General features: G+C 38.8%; 1 protein-coding gene across 3 annotated transcripts in view; it reads left to right on the top strand.

Annotated features, from left to right (window-relative positions):
* The first annotated feature begins 980 nt into the window (after positions 1-980).
* Positions 981-13,389, top strand: part of slc4a11 (solute carrier family 4 member 11) — a 243,530-nt gene continuing 231,121 nt past the window's right edge. For 2 of the 3 annotated variants that reach the window (XM_047345902.1, XM_047345901.1), the window contains exon 1: positions 981-1,209. In XM_047345902.1, coding sequence (XP_047201858.1) covers positions 1,149-1,209 — 61 coding nt within the window. In that variant the 5' untranslated portion in view covers positions 981-1,148. The remainder of the gene's footprint in view (positions 1,210-13,389) is intronic. The other variant, XM_047345903.1, reaches the window with a different exon arrangement.

Raw genomic sequence — 13,389 nt, 5'->3', positions numbered from 1 at the left:
AATATGAATATATTTTTAACTACGGTCACTTTTAACCCTCCCATTACCCATCAAGTCAACGCAGATTTGGAGGTTTTTTTTTTTTTAGACTCACTGTAACAATTCAAAATGTCATACAACTGAAAGATAAAGTTGTCTTTGAAAAAAAGCCCTCACTCATTTTATTAATTGTTTTATTCAACAGCTATGAAGTTAAAATATATTCAGGTTTTCTACATATAATTTTGGTTAGGATAGTCAACATGTTAAGCACATAAGCTACATTTCTTTTAATTACTTGTCTGCAGGATGGTCAAACAGAAGAGTATAAAGCTGCAGCTTCTCCATGTGTCAGCAGCATCTCATAAAGCTGAACTGTGTCTCTGCTGGCAGTGTGCGCCCACAAACACTCAGAAGACACTGAGCGCTCACCTTGACGGTAAATGTTGCTGTTCTCACTCTGTGCAATATTCAGATTTTACCCTTAAAAAATAAAGTTTAAATATTTTGTTCACCTCCAGACATCACAGTTACACGATGTCAAGATGTAAGTTCTCTTGATCTTCACATGAAAAACAACATAATTTAATGCAAAGTTTTCAAAAAAGCTAGCTTCACTGAATATTTCAAAAATGTTTGTTCAGATCACGTCTATGAGTCCCAGTAATTATTTTCATGATGATTGTGACACATTTAATTAATTATACAAATGTTATATTCTCTTTAACGTACGTATTACAATTTATTAAATAAATAGTTATTTGACAAATGACTTGTTCATTGGATTGGAACCACCATAAGCCCGTGGTAACATAGAACCTTGGACCGGTCCTGCTCATGAGCTTAGATAAAAAAGAGAGAGGTCTAGCTGATCTAAAGTGTCCCATCTAACCAAAGTTAGAGCCAACTTTTCCTGTTGTGGCGACAGGCATGGGCGGACCTTCAGGAATGCCCGCGGTGGGGCGTGGTCACTGAACTGTCTAGGCACCGTGTGGGCGCGTGCTGTTCTCTACACCTGGAGATGACCGGTAATTAATTGGAGCACGCGCCTGTTACTTTTTCTTTAATGTACCGACAGGACTAAAGCCGCGCCTCTGTTTAGTCGGTTAGTTGAAATTAAAAAAAAAGAGCGAAGGAATTTTTCACGTGTTTCAGAAGACGGGAACACCATGAAAACTGCGAGGGACGATGGAGAGGTGAGGGGGGTGACGGTAAATCGATTCATAGAAGGTAAGATAGTCCCGGTTGTCATTTTGCGACCGTCATGCTTTCCTTTTCTGTTTAGATCCATTGAAAGTCCTGATTATTTCTGTATGTTTGTCTAAACTGAAACTATCGAAATCCTTTTAATTACCGCTGTGTTGTTACAGGATGCAGGTGAGTAAAGCCACCTGGCCTCAAAGTAAAAATAGTCATATTTTAAACATTAAAGAATGCATTTATTGCTGCTTTCTTAAGTGAGTTTTATTAAGGCAGCTATGACGTAAAAATAATCGTTCATTATTGCAGGCAGGCTGAAAAATACTTCGTAATAAGCTTAAGTATAGGGTACCCAACAGGGTCAGTAAAAGGTTGTAATGGACTGACAGAAGTTGATTTGGGGGCCCAATTCACAACAGATTACTCATCAGTCACCACAGCATCTCTAACGTCCTATATGCATCCCATAAATTGTCCTGCATTTGATTAGCTGTGTTTTGTAGATTGTTATGGTAGCTAAGCTTCTTTAACTAGATGGTGGGTGGTATGTTTGATTTTTTTTAAAGGTAATACATGCCAAAACCAACCATTCTATCAGAAGTACCCATAACTGAAATTTCAAGTGATTTGAAGATCAAATATGAAGGTATAAAATTAAAATTTCTCCAACATTTTTTAAAACTGGACTGCTTGGATAATTTATTTCCTTTGGTGTACATTAGATTTGTGAGAAGCTGTGACCAAAATCATAAATTTTCTTGATTGAAAAAAAGGCATTCCCATGAAATGTTCAAACATACGGAGCACGCGAAGGGACATGTGGGGATTATTTTCTTTTGCGTCCCCACACAACAATTTTGCGTTACCTCGCAATACTTTTTCGCTATCACGCAATACCTTTGTGTTTCCTCGCAAGAGTTGTTAATCACCTTGAGAAAGCTGTGCATTTCGGAACAGCAGCACACATGACATCTGCTCACAAAACAAACGGCACTGCTATGGCATTGGTATGGCTTATTTGTCATATGTAGTTTAACACACAGTCAACAATGCAATGAAATGCTTGGGATAAGAAGAACTGTTCAACTCACTATAAAAACAAAAGCACTAATGGCGTGCAAGAAAAAAGTACACATCGTGCAGCAGCAATAAGCTTATAAAGTGTTACAAATGTGGGTTTAGTGCAGTATTATTGTCCAGAGTTCAGTAGTCTGACAGCTTGTGGATAATAACTGTCTTAAAGACTGATTGATATTCCTTTTATTTAAGGCCGATTTCAAAATAAAATTCAATAAATCTCAAAAACAGGTGTAGTGTTTGTTCCATTTTTGCAGTTGTCTGGTTTGGAAACCATCCCACAAAGTATTGCGAGATAACGCAAAGACCATGGCGTGAGAACGCAAAAAGTATTGCATGGGAAAAAAAATAATCCCCCCATGTCCCTTTGCGTGCTCCGTACAAACAATCTTTGATTAATCTTTTGTCTTTTTTAGTGGTTAAAATTAATAGACATGCAACAGCCCCAATGTTCAACTAAAAGGTCACTTTCTTTACTGAAAGGCATGGTATTTTTACAAATGAAAACAGCTGTAGAGAATATTCCACCTTGAAACATAAAGACATTTTACTTAGATTCCTTTTCAGTTCTAAAACTGTTCTAAAAAAGTTATTTAAGCTTTGATTAAAACTTGATGTTCCAAGGGCTAATTAAGCATTTGCTCATGTATCAAACATGGAATTTCTTAGTAAATTAGTATTTGAAAAGTGTCACTAGGATTAAAAACCTCAGGCCTGCTGGAAGCCATGCAGATCTTTAGAATGTGAATAGTTAAAACAATGTCATGAGTTGGGTTTTCTTTACAAGTTTACACAGTGAGGATCTGGTCATGAAAAAAGATGCTAGCATATACTTTCATAATAAACAGGAATGTACACCTTCTTTCAATTCTAGGGTTATTGACTTAAGGATATAATAAAAATGCTTTGGCTTTTACCAGATTCTAAAATGATTTAAATCTAACCTTGGTTATCATTAATTACGAGATATGAAGCTAAAATGGAAAAGCTGTTTTCTAAAAAAAATGTTTAAAAACAAACAACTAAAACAAACAACCCTTGCTACTTCAGAGAGATTTCAGAAAGTAGCAACCAGGTACCTCTAACCACTTGATTAACTCATGACCAGCAGGTGTGGCCACCTCTATTAATGCAACAGTTTTTGCAGTTTACTGCTGTTCCTCTTGGCAATCCTAGCAAACTGTTGTAGATGTCCAGTCAAAGTAAAGACCTTAACCAGCTGTATTTACATTAGGAGCTGCAAACCTCAATCAACTGAAGCATTCTTGAAAGAAACAGCGGGTCAAAATTCCCCTGGAATGTTGTGAGAATCTGGTAAAATCTTGTCAAAAAACACAACTGAGAGTCATAGCAGCTGGAAGTTGTTGATCATGGGGTCGACTTGTCACTCACAGCTGTTTTTATAATGGAGTTTTGACGAAAATTCAATCTGGAAGACTCACCTCCACCACCGGCTCCGTACTATGACTCCATCATGCGTCTCCGTTCCAACCAATCAGCGTCAAGTCTGCATTCCTCCTCAGCCAATCACCCTTCAAGGCTTCGCTTTTAAGGACCTTCCGCCAAGCTTCGACCTAGCTCCTTCCAACTCCCTTATTATCGGGCCTCCACTCCATCACCAGTATCGGATCCCGGGGGGGAAGACATCTCTAATCCTAAATCATTCATTCAAGCTCATGTCATTCATAGCATTCATGTCTTCCTCTGTGGTCCGAGCGCCAAAGAAATAAACATCTACTATTTAACTTCTCTAATCGGCATCTTTGTGTTTTTATTGTGAGTCTTTACAGGATTGAAATGGCTTCATTTGTCTGTAATAGACACTGACTGTGTGGAATCTGCTGTGTTTTGATATATTTAAGGTTACATTTAAATGTCTGGTGAACCTTGTAAAGGTTTTTAATTATGTATTGACATCTACATGAAATGTAAAACACTTTTGTAAAAAGGTGTACTTTATTTTTTAACATGGCTGTTTAGCTAATTAAATAAAATTGTTTATATGCCCATGTGTTATCTACAATCAGTTATTTCAATTGAAGGATCTATCTGTACAATCACATTAACAGAGACACCATGCCGTTTAGTTATTAAAGTAGGAAGCAGTTGATAACAATACATGATATGGGTTCACAATCGAGACGAATTAAGAACAAAGAGCTGGTATAATGTAGCAGTGCATCACAGTTTGAAAAGGTAGCCAATTACAACATTGTCTTTTCATTCCCTTAAGTTAAGCATTTAAGGGAATGAAAGCACAAAATTTGATATTGTCATTCAGTATAAACTGGTCCACCTGCTTAGTAACATTGTTGAGCTGCACTGAACAACTTGAAGATGATAATGGGCTGCTTCCATCTAGGTCCTAATATCCACGTCTACATAGCCCTAAGGAGAAAAGACCAAAATGATTATTTTATTTAATAAATATAAATATTATAAATATTTACCTTGTATAATTTATTTTGGCTTATAGTCCTTACTTCTCTATGTAAAGTGCATGTCTATATTAAGTTTTTGGTACAAAAATAAATTCCTACTACCCCTAGAATTTTAGGGGTCTTGCGAACATTTTGGAGGGTTGTACTCCCTTAAACATTAATGTCCATGCTTGAAAACCCTTTTTTTTTTAATCAACTTTAGTTGATAAAAAAAAAAAAATCTAATCTACTGGTCACCAGTACATCAAACATGTTGTTGGCAGAACAGAACTTCAGCAAAAAAACAGGAATGATAAAAATAAAGTTTTTCTAATATCCATGTTATTGCATACAATTTTCTCCTGTGTCTGATGACTGTCAGTGTGCCATGATATACATATGAAGATGTGGAAATTAGTTTGCACTCTTGTAACTGGTGTATTTGCATAATGAAACTATTTTAATCCTTTCAACCTCTCTGTAAACTATGACATTAGCTAGAAGTTGCAAATGAGCAAGGGTTAGGTAAATCTTACCAAGACATCAGGACTTGATTTCTGATTACTCTTGTAATCGCTTGTATCCGGGATCTTGTTCTTCGGTCATGGCCCAAAGTTCATGGCCATAGGTGAGGGTAGGAACGTAGACCGACCGGTAAATCGAGAGCTTCGTTTTTCGGCTCAGCTGTCTCTTCACCACAACGGACCGGCACAGTGCCGCCATTACTGCAGCAGCTGCACCAATCCATCTGTCGATGTCCCGCTCCATTCTTCCCTTACTCGTGAACAAGACCCCGAGATACTTAAACTCCTCCACTTGAGGCAGGAACTCCCCTCCAACCTGACGAGGACAAGCCACCCTTTTCCGGTCAAGAACCATGGCCTCGGACTTGGAGGAGCTGATCTTCATCCCAGCTGCTTCACACTTGGCTGCGAACTGCCCCAGCTCATGCTAGAGGGAGCCAGCAGGACCACGTCATCTGCAAAAAGAAGAAACGAAATTCACTGGTCCCCAAACCAGACCCCTTCCGGCCCTTGGCTGCGCCTAGAAATCCTGTCCATAAAATTTATGAACAGGACCCCCGATTCCATACTCCTGGAGCACTCCCCACCGGGCATCACAAGGGACACAGTCGAGTTCACGGTGGTACAAAAACCACACTGCTCCTCTAAAGCGGGTTCGACATCGGCGGACCTCCTTTCCAATACCCTGGCGTAGGCCTTACCAAGGAGGCTGAGGAGTGTGATCCCTCTTCTGTATGTGGCTGTCTGATGACTGATTTTTAGTTTCCTAATAACACCCAACTTATTACTTTAAATACAAAGATCTCACCTCATCTTGTTCCACTTTCTTTACTTATTCAAGGAAGGACGTCAACGCTCTAAACCATCCTTCTCTCCTCATTTAGGAAACTTTTTGCTCCTGCTGTTAAAGTCTACACTCACCCTGCTTCTGGTGGGGTCCCGTTCCATGCTCTGTTGTGTAACAACTGTCACTTTCTTCCCCTTGTCTGAATGACTACAGGTGATAAACTTTTCACCACATTACATTTAGTTTAAGTACACAACAAATTCAATAAAGCATTATTGAGAATATGAATCATTTAAAAAATCACCTCATAAATCAGTCAAAATTAACTCATTACTTTGAACTTAGGTTATTTACTCTGCCGATTCTAAGATTTCTCAAAACAAAATCACATTAAATACATTACTGATTCTGTCAATTATCGTTCCCCAATCTATCAGCTTCTCTTCACTTCGCTTCAATTAATATAGATTATGCCAACTAACTATTATCAGTCAAGTAAAAATGATTGATGCATGATTATGCAAGACAACTTTATAAACACAACTTCTTGTGTGAGCTCCACCGCAGGCCTCAGTCTCAGCATGGGAATATGGAAAGATCTCACCTCATTTTGACAGTCCCAATCAGACAGGAGCACACACTTCTAGCATCCACCTAGGTTTTCATCCCAGGCAGACATGTTTGGAGATTTACAGCACAATTCAGATAACACTAGAGCAAATATTTATGACCAAAGTTAAGCAAACGGTGTGGCCAGTCCAAAACACATGTAAACAAGCAGATTTCATTTGAACAGTGAAATGTGGCATAGTGAAAATGCATGTAAATCCTGGCCAATATTTCTTGTTTATTCATGTAAAGCATCTTCTTATAGGGGCTTGTCATCATTATATCTGTAAGCTTACAGGTCCTTCTCAAAATATTAGCATATTGTGATAAAGTTCATTATTTTCAATAATGTCATGATGAAAATTTAACATTCATATATTTTAGATTCATTGCACGCTAACTGAAATATTTCAGGTATTTTATTGTCTTAATACGGATGATTTTGGCATACAGCTCATGAAACCCAAAATTCCTATCTCACAAAATTAGCATATCATTAAAAGGTCTCTAAACGAGCTATGAACCTAATCATCTGAATCAACGAGTTAACTCTAAACACCTGCAAAGATTCCTGAGCCTTTAAAACTCCCAGTCTGGTTCATCACTCAAAACCCAACCATGGGTAAGACTGCCGACCTGACTGCTGTCCAGAAGGCCACTATTGACACCCTCAACAAGAGGTAAGACACAGAAAGAAATTTCTGAACAAATAGGCTGTTCCCAGAGTGCTGTATCAAGGCACCTCAGTGGGAAGTCTGAGAAGAAAAAGTGTGGCAGAAAATGATGCACAACGAGAAGAGGTGACCTGAGGAAGATTGTGGAGAAGGGCCGATTCCAGACCTTGGGGACCTGCGAAGCAGTGGACTGAGTCTGGAGTAGAAACATCCAGAGCCACCGTGCACAGGCGTGTGCAGGAAATGGCTACAGGTGCCGCATTCCCCAGGTCAAGCCACTTTGAACCAGAAACAGCGGCAGAAGCGCCTGATCTGGGCTACAGAGAAGCAGCACTGGACTGTTGCTCATGGTCCAAAGTACTTTTTCGGATGAAAGCAAATTCTGCATGTCATCCGAAATCAAGGTGCCAGAGTCTGGAGGAAGACTGGGGAGAAGGAAATGCCAAAATGCCAGAAGTCCAGTGTCAAGTACCCACAGTCAGTGATGGTCTGGGGTGCCGTGTCAGCTGCTGGTGTTGGTCCACTGTGTTTTATCAAGGGCAGGGTCAATGCAGCTAGCTATCAGGAGATTTTGGAGCACTTCATGCTTCCATCTGCTGAAAGCTTTATGGAGATGAATATTTCATTTTTCAGCACGACCTGGCACCTGCTCACAGTGCCAAAACCACTGGTAAATGGTTTACTGACCATGGTATCACTGTGCTCAATTGGCCTGCCAACTCTCCTGACCTGAACCCCATAGAGAATCTGTGGGATATTGTGAAGAGAACGTTGAGAGACTCAAGACCCAACCTCTGGATGAGCTAAAGGCCGCTATCGAAGCATCCTGGGCCTCCATAAGACTCAGCAGTGCCACAGGCTGATTGCCTCCATGCCACGCCGCATTGAAGCAGTCGTTTCTGCAAAAGGATTCCCGACCAAGTATTGAGTGCATAACTATACACGATTATTGAAGGTTGACGTTTTTTGTATTAAAAACACTTTTCTTTTATTGGTCGGATGAAATATGCTAATTTTGTGAGATAGGAATTTTGGTTTTCATGAGCTGTATGCCACAATCATCCGTATTAGACAATAAAGACCTGAAATATTTCAGTTAGTGTGCAATGAATCTAAAATATATGAATGTTAAATTTTCATCATTACATTATAGAAAATAATGAACTTCATCACAATATGCTAATATTTTGAGAAGGACCTGTATATATAAGGATGTAAGCTTATATATAAGGATGTACACACTCTCCCTTAACCTAATGACATTTTAGAAGTTGATGCAACAGAGGTTGCATATATTGTTACATTGCATATATCTTTGAACATGTAGGATATAATTGTATACACATTAATTTATTGACAATAATATACAATATATAAATTAAGCTTAGCTGTGTAGGCTGTTTAAAGAAACAATTTTTGAAATTGTTGGTTTGCAATGTCTTTTTTTACTTTATGTAATAACATCCAGGGTCTTATAATTTGAACGATTCACTGAGGCTATTAACCTTTTGACCTCCCATTTGCTTTAGCTTGTCATGTAATAATTTAATGTTAAGCCACATAGTTCTGGATCCCCAAAGTTCTGAGCCTTTTTCTAAATTCTCCTTGCTTTTGACCTTGAATTTCCCCGTAAATGCACTTTTTTCACATCATCCATTGCATATTGTGTAACTGCCTGTCTTTGTAGGATTACCACTTTTTTATATGCCATTTGGCTGGCACTCTCATCCTGAGCTCCGGGTGGAGTTGAGAGTGCATACATATTGTTTTATTCCACTGGGATTTGAGCCTCAATCTATGAGGCTGTTAACACCATGCTGTACATGTTGACCTTCTCGAAAGAGTCCATTCATGACCCTGTTAGTACTGTGCAGCTCGCATTAAAGTGTAGGGTTAAAATATTATCATTTAATAATTTAGTTATTCAGGGAGCAATGTGTGATAAATGATTTTCAGCTAGTGCTGCTGCAGTTTGCTTTGTTGGCAATAGCGTTGTCCCTCTGATCTGTCTGTGAAGCGGAGCTCAGTTTTCCTGAATACATGTCAAATAATGTTCTGTGAAGTAATTAACTGACCTTTTTTCTGCTTGTTCAGCATCAGTTTGAACTTTTTAGACTTAAACTGGAAGAACACTAGCTCTTCTTAAGGCATGTTGGTAACCTTAAAGGAATACACTGCTCTAGACGTTAAAGTTGATAAATTTTTGATGCATCAACATGCAAACATGGATGATTCTGGATCTGTTAAAAAATGCCAAAACTTGACTATTTTTATGTTAACTTGTAATCTAATTTTGTGGAACTCAAAGGGTGGAACAGGGAGGTGTGTAAGTGTGGCAACTAGACACTTGATGGTGAACACACAACTTTTAACTTTCTACTGGGGGGGGGGACAAAGCAATGAATGCAATTATATTGAGCTCTATATTTAAAAAAGACACTTCTTGTGGGCAAAACAGAAAAAGTATAATTCTTGTTTTTCTTCATCTGCTGCTTATGACTCACAGTTTTAACTGTTTTAAAAGAATGTAGCAGATGAATGTCAGATCATTAAGAAGGATTGAGCTTTAGTTATTGATAAGGTGAGACATCTTGGATATTTCTTTTTAGGCCCGAGCAGGAAAACTGCAAGGGCCTATTGTAATCAGGGCCTGTTGTAATCATAGGAATTCTTATTATTATTCCGTTGCGTCTTTGCGGGGCAATATGGGGACTTTGCCATGCATGAAAACTCACCAGATTTTACCCAAAATTGTCCCCCGTGTAAAATTCTTGTTCCTTAATGTCGTTGTCAAACCACTTAGCCACGCCCCCAAACGTGAGTTTGGGCGAACCATAAGTCATAGAGATCTGAAATTTGACACACTGCTAGAGCTCCTCAAACCAGGAAAAAAAGTCTCTTGGGGGTATGCCCTAAAACGCACAGGAAGTCGGCCATTTTGGGTCAAAGGCCAGTTTTTGCCCGTTTTTCACTTTTACTCACCTCAAACTTTAACAAACTCCTCCTAGGGATTTTGAGCTATGGGCTTCATATTTGGGCAATATGCAGATAAGGCATGGGGGTTTAAAAGTTATCAAAATCGTGAGATTTTGGCCATGTTTAGGGGGCGTGGCCGGGACATGAACTTGGCGTTCGCGTCAAAAGTGAAAAAATGCAATAACTTTCCCAAAGAAATGCCAAATCACACCAAAGGTTGGCATGAAGGAGGACCTTCTGGTTCCCAACGATCTTATGGGGTCATATGCTGACATCATCAAAGCCACGCCCCCCTCAGAACAGGAAGTCACTTTTTTCACTTTGAAAGGTACCTCTCTGACCCTCTTGACCCAATTAACTTGAAAGTGTGTCAGAAGACGGATAACTAGTGGGTCTAACTTCGTTTGAAGCACAGTAACTTTTCATAAAAGGGTGTGGCCGTGGTGGTGGGCGAAGTTGGACGTCAGGCCATGGCCATACGTTTGGCTTTAATTTCCACATACATCATCTGATCTGTACCAAATTCAATGTGATTGATTGTAGTCCAGTCCCCAACAGACATTTGATGACATATTTGGTGGGCGTGGCCTAATTTGTCCACAGCGCCCCCTAGAAAAATAAAAAAAACCAGCCCCAAGCCATGCTTTGACCGAGGAATCTGAAAGTTGGTACACATATGTAACTTCTCGGGACCTACAAAAAAAGTTTCTTGGAGCGTTGATCTACACCAGCAGGAAGTCGGCCATTTTGGATTGAAGTTGCCATTTTGTCCCTGTTTGGCGCATTTCTAGCCCGCATATCTGAGCGAACTCCTCCTACAGCTTTTGACTTAGAGACTTGAAAATCACTCTGTATACTCTTAAGGCAATGGGGATCAAAAGTTATCAAAAGCTTTTTGATACATGAAAGTATGTGGGCGTGGCTAAGCCTCAAAATCTGACTTCTCTCCACAAAACATGCAATTGATATAGCTCCTACAAGGAAGGTCACAGAGACCTGAAACCTTCTGAGATTGATCTGCCTCTGGCCCTGAGCAATATTCACTGGTCAAATGCTGACATCATCGAAGCCCCACCCCCTGAGAACGGGAAGTGTCCCGTTTTCCTTTAGAGAGTCAATGTTTGATGTTCTTCACCTAATCAATGTGAAACTGTCCCAAGTAACATATAACATAATGGTCTTAGACAGTCGCCAGTACTGACTGCTTTAGCTGGAGAGTGTGGCCATGATGGCGTGGCGAATTCTGATGTTATGCCACGGCCATACGTTTGGCTCTAAATTACACATGCATGGTTCGATTCACTCCTAAATAAATATGGTTGATCTTTGTCAGCCCCTAAAAAGCTCTATTGGATTACATTGTAAGTTGGATCAATAGCACCCCCTAGGACACTTCAAGGGCTATATCTCCCTCATACATCATCGGATCCACCTGAAATGTATTATACATGATCATGACTTAATGATGGACATGTTGACACAGTCAATTTATGATGTCGTTTTAGCCCCGCCCACAAACAAACAAGTGAGTGCAGCTTCCATCTGGAAGGTCTGATTTACTGAAAATTTTTAATGCTTTTTGCCAGAACAAAACTCTGCATGAACGAAGATCATATTACATGTTGCTCACAGTGCCACTTACTGGCAACGTGTTGAAGTGAAGTGCTGTCATCTTCTGTGGCGTGTAGGAGGCGATGCCAAGCTCCCGCGGTCGCTGCACAGGCCGAGTTGCGCTGAGGTGCGAGGGCCTTCAAGGCTGCTTGCAGCTTTAATTCTTTTTGTTGTTGTTGGTGCATGTGTATTGGAAGTGGGGGGCACGTGTTACGCCAAAACTCTGTTTAAAATCACATCATAGCCCTCTGAATCAAAATATAAAGCACGTAAAGATTTGAGCCCCTCTCAACTAGTATGATTCAGGATGAACCGTTTTAAAGTGTTATTTCTTCTCTACATTGACAGCCTGTTAGAAATCTGAATTAAGGGGTGAGTCTACATTCTCTAGAGAATACACATAGACACTGTTTACAGTTATTAAAGCTAATCACCACAGGTGTTGTTAGGACCCTGAAACTTTAGTCAAGAAAAACCTGGATTTTTATCCCAGTGGCATAATTTTTTAGAAATTCCTTTTTTTTAAAAAAAAATCAGATTTAATGTAACAAAAGACATATTGCATCAGTTTTATGACTAGGCTGTATTTTAATAGTTGTAAATTAAATGAGAAGTGTATAATTGTTATACCTTTTTTTTTTTTTTAAAGTTTAAGGTTGCTTAAAGTTACTTGCTTAAAATTAGAGACTTTTTTTGTTTTTAATCAAAATTAACATCTGATCAAATTGATTTACAGTAGCAGAAATATCTGCCAACAATATAACTTAAAGGTCTGAACATCAAGATTCAATCAGAACTGAAAGCTTTTTTGTCTCATTTACTTATTTTACCAGGCAGCACTTACTCTACACACCTTCTTTATACTTCTGCCTTTCAGTCTCTGCAACCTTAGTGTTTCTCTGATGTTCATGGATGCATGGATGAGTTTGATAATAATGTTAACTGTTGTTCGAGTGTCATTCATTAACAACTGTGTGGTGCGAGTGTGGTGAAACTAAGTAGCTACTATCAAAGCCATTAATCACTCAGCTCAAATGCGCTGAGACTGGCCAGTCAGTAAGGTTCCAGCTTATTTATTTGCCTCTAGAAACTCTTATCTGCAGAAATCTAATGAACATGTTTGTTCGGAGTTGAATCAATGAAGGCTTAATTAAAGCTTTGTGGTGACATCTTTAATTCATCATTAATTGTGACAGGATTTGTCACATTCTTAATTAATAATACAATCTAAATATTACCACAATAATTTCCTTATCTTTCTCTTTTCATTTCACTTTTAGGATCAGCCCTGTTTGCCTTTACTACTTTGTATGAATATTCTTATTGTCTGATTGCTCTACTAATTTTAGTAATTTATTTGATGCTATTTGTTTTGTTTTTTTGTAACATTTTTAATATTGAATCACTTAAAAGCTGTAGAATTGAGCATGTACCAGTATTAGATTCTCATTAGTATTGAGTATAAATATTACAGTTTTACACAAAAATAAAGAAGAATTAATGATACTGCTTTTATTTACTTCTTGTTTAAC

Source organism: Girardinichthys multiradiatus, chromosome 19, assembly GCF_021462225.1.
Source record: "Girardinichthys multiradiatus isolate DD_20200921_A chromosome 19, DD_fGirMul_XY1, whole genome shotgun sequence".
Lineage (NCBI taxonomy): Eukaryota > Metazoa > Chordata > Actinopteri > Cyprinodontiformes > Goodeidae > Girardinichthys > Girardinichthys multiradiatus.
The sequence above is the reverse complement of the archived record's forward strand: the minus strand, read 5'-3'. Positions and strand labels throughout refer to the sequence as shown.